Here is a 3032-nt window from a genome sequence, read left to right as displayed (position 1 = left end):
TTTTTTTTAATCACATATTCTCCATCAAAATACTATTTCAAAATGCATTTTGGGCAAAAAATGAGACTTAAGCAGGCTTTTGAAAAAGAAGAATAACCGGTGGCAGATAGGCTGCAAATAGTGGTTGGTAAACCTAATTATCGAATCTTGCCAGAGTTTGGGCCAATTTTTGCGCAGTAGGTTTTAGGCTTGAGCACAGTCCTATTATTATATTCTATACATGTGATTTTGTCTCTCTGTTTCAACTTCTCATCTTGAAATTCTACTTGATTAGTGATATTGTCATCTTGACTTAAGAAAATTTATTATTATTGGTCTGTTACTGCAGGCAACTCTTGCTATTATTGCTGTTACTCTTGGCGTGACTAGGGCAACTCAAGCCTGGTGAAGTTTTTCTAAGCTGCAGAAGTTTATGTACATTTCAAAGTAAAATCCCCCGTAAACATATATGAACTAAAAAAATGGCCTGGTGGTTGGAATGTTATCTTCTGCTTGGAGTTTGACTCATATGTACTTGTAAAGTTCTGGTGACTCGTTCGTTGATACAAGTAATGATTTATTCTATTCACATTCTATCCAAGTTTATCAATTTTTGTCGGACAAGCCAGTTTCTCTTCCTTTCAAGGGAAAATAAAATTTGTCCCAGGGCCACAACCTTAGGGCACAATTGGACTGACCCGCTAAAATAGGTCTGGCCCATCTAAAACCTTGACCGTCATGGGCTTGGCCCATCTATTTTTTAAGAGCAAATGTTATTCTTTTATGGGAAAAAATTATATATCAAGTATTAATTTTGCACCATTTCAATTTCCAGAGATTAAGTTTAAAATTACAAAAGTCACGAGTTAATTCAATATTTTAATTTTAAATAACATTATTAAATTAAATTAATCTATCCACTCCCATTTGTCACTCCATCCCACTCCTGCGCACGCATACATGGTCATTTCCCTAGATAGTCGTTGGCATCCACCTATTGACATTCATCCACGTAGTCACCAGCATCCAAATAACTTCACTGGAGGGAAGACAGAATCTACAGAAATCATTGACAACTTCTTTAACGAGTGAATTGATCGTTTCTCAGCGATGATTGAACAGTGCCAACTCAAATAGTGGAGATAGAGAGAAAAACATAGTGGTCATTGGAAAACATTGACCGAGTGATGGGAACCCACGTAGCAATGGTAGCTACGAAATCCACACAGGATTGATTCAACCCAAGAAAGACAAGAAATCAAAGTTTAGAATTTGATATAAAAATATTGAACCAAAAAATGACATAATCGTTGATAATATATTGACCTGTAATCACAAAACTCGAGAATTTCGATCGGATTGTTTGAACGCCACAAGAAATAAATTTTGGTAAGTTCGAATATTATTTCAATGAAAAACAAAGTTTGAAAGCAATTATGCCTCTCGATAATATCTCACAAAAGTTAATTAATTGTTTACAGTGAAAAGATGAGTTCTATTTATAAGGAACTCATAAAACCTTAGTTAACACGGAATATAAATCTAAAGATTACAAAAGTTACTAAAAAATTAGAGTTTTAACATAATTAGAAGATGTGAATTTGGAAAAGTGTACTATATGGCGGCATAGATCAAGTTGATCCTCCTGTTGAATGTTCTGCATGAAGGCATACGATCGCATGCCTTGTTGCACTATGCAATCGCATAGTGTAACCTTGCAGCCCCTCCGTCTATGGTTTGAATCAAGTTGATCCATATCGTGTCTTCCTTTGAGCTGAACATGTAACTTGTTGATTTGCTAGCCATGATCAATGTTTTGTCCACCGTGGCTTGAGTAAGTAGTCTCGTCGCTTCATTAACCCTCTTCACTTGCGACTCAGTCATAGGCTATTCTTTAACAATCAATGGATCCTTACTTGGATTGCCTTCGTGCCATGGATCACATCACTGAGCATTGTCGAAAATATAGCAATATTGATGTAATTTAAATCTATTTTCTAAAATTGAAAAAAGCCTTTGGTGTAATTTACGGAGTACTTATTGGAGCAAATAACTTCAATTCTCACCGTTGAAGCCTAATTAATTGAATTTGTGACCAATTCAGAAAACTGAGGTTGAAGATATCAATGGCGTGTGAGCAGATCTCTTAAATTTGTGATTTGTGACTTATGCACTTTGATATGTGACCTATGACCCTATGGACATTGATCTATGATATGTGGACATTAATTTGCGATTTATGAACATTGATCTATAACTTATTTTATTGATTTGTGACTTACTCATATCGACCCGTAGCTTGTGGACATTGTTTTGTGACCCATACACAGTGACCATTGATCTATGCCCCATACGATACGACCTGTGACTTGTAAAAGCCCAAGACTAGCTAATCAAGAGGGTGGTGAATTGGTTATAGCAACTTTTTTGAATAATAGTTTTAAGTATACAACTAATGCTCAGTTAAATGTAGCAATTAATTAAATACTCATAAATATGAAAAAGAGCAAAGACTGAGATGAAATCACAATTAATAAATAAAAGCAAAAATAAGTAAAAGGGAAGAGAAGTTAAACGATATGATATGGAGGTTCGATTCAATGTAATGATCTACGTCCTCCGTTACCAAACTCTCTGTCTCGAGCAATGCCCTTTTCACTATATTGATTGGCTTATGGTGCAATTCAACATTCTTACAACGCTTCTGATGACTTACAAATAAGGAGCAACAATCCTTTTACACCGTTGAGCTTTATGGGATCTCAACATGACCCACAATAAAAAAAAAAGAAAAAGAAATATTACAAGTGAAAACTTCTCTCTTAATAAATGATACAAACACAATTATATATCAAGAGAGAAGTAGGTTCAACACTTCAATAAATAGTAACAAATGATAGCTCAGTGTTGGATGAAAAACCTTTATGAATATAATAATTAGAGGTTAGATTCAATCAATCAAAGTGTTTCAATGAGAAGATTATGAAGAAATAAATGTAATGTAAATTCAAATAATCTTCTTCAAGAATTATCTCTCTTTTAATGAATTATTG

The 3032-nt window shown here is 34.3% G+C and overlaps 1 protein-coding gene across 1 annotated transcript in view; it reads left to right on the top strand.

The window, feature by feature from the left end:
• The window catches only part of LOC111370932 (60S ribosomal protein L18a-like protein), an 11219-nt gene extending 10616 nt beyond the window's left edge, over positions 1 to 603 (top strand). The window contains exon 4 of the mRNA XM_022992839.1: positions 329 to 603. Coding sequence (XP_022848607.1) covers positions 329 to 388 — 60 coding nt within the window. The 3' untranslated portion in view covers positions 389 to 603. The remainder of the gene's footprint in view (positions 1 to 328) is intronic.
• The last annotated feature ends 2429 nt before the right edge of the window (positions 604 to 3032 follow it).

The sequence above is a fragment of the Olea europaea genome, chromosome 21 (assembly GCF_002742605.1).
Source record: "Olea europaea var. sylvestris chromosome 21, O_europaea_v1, whole genome shotgun sequence".
NCBI lineage: Eukaryota > Viridiplantae > Streptophyta > Magnoliopsida > Lamiales > Oleaceae > Olea > Olea europaea.
The sequence above is the reverse complement of the archived record's forward strand: the minus strand, read 5'-3'. Positions and strand labels throughout refer to the sequence as shown.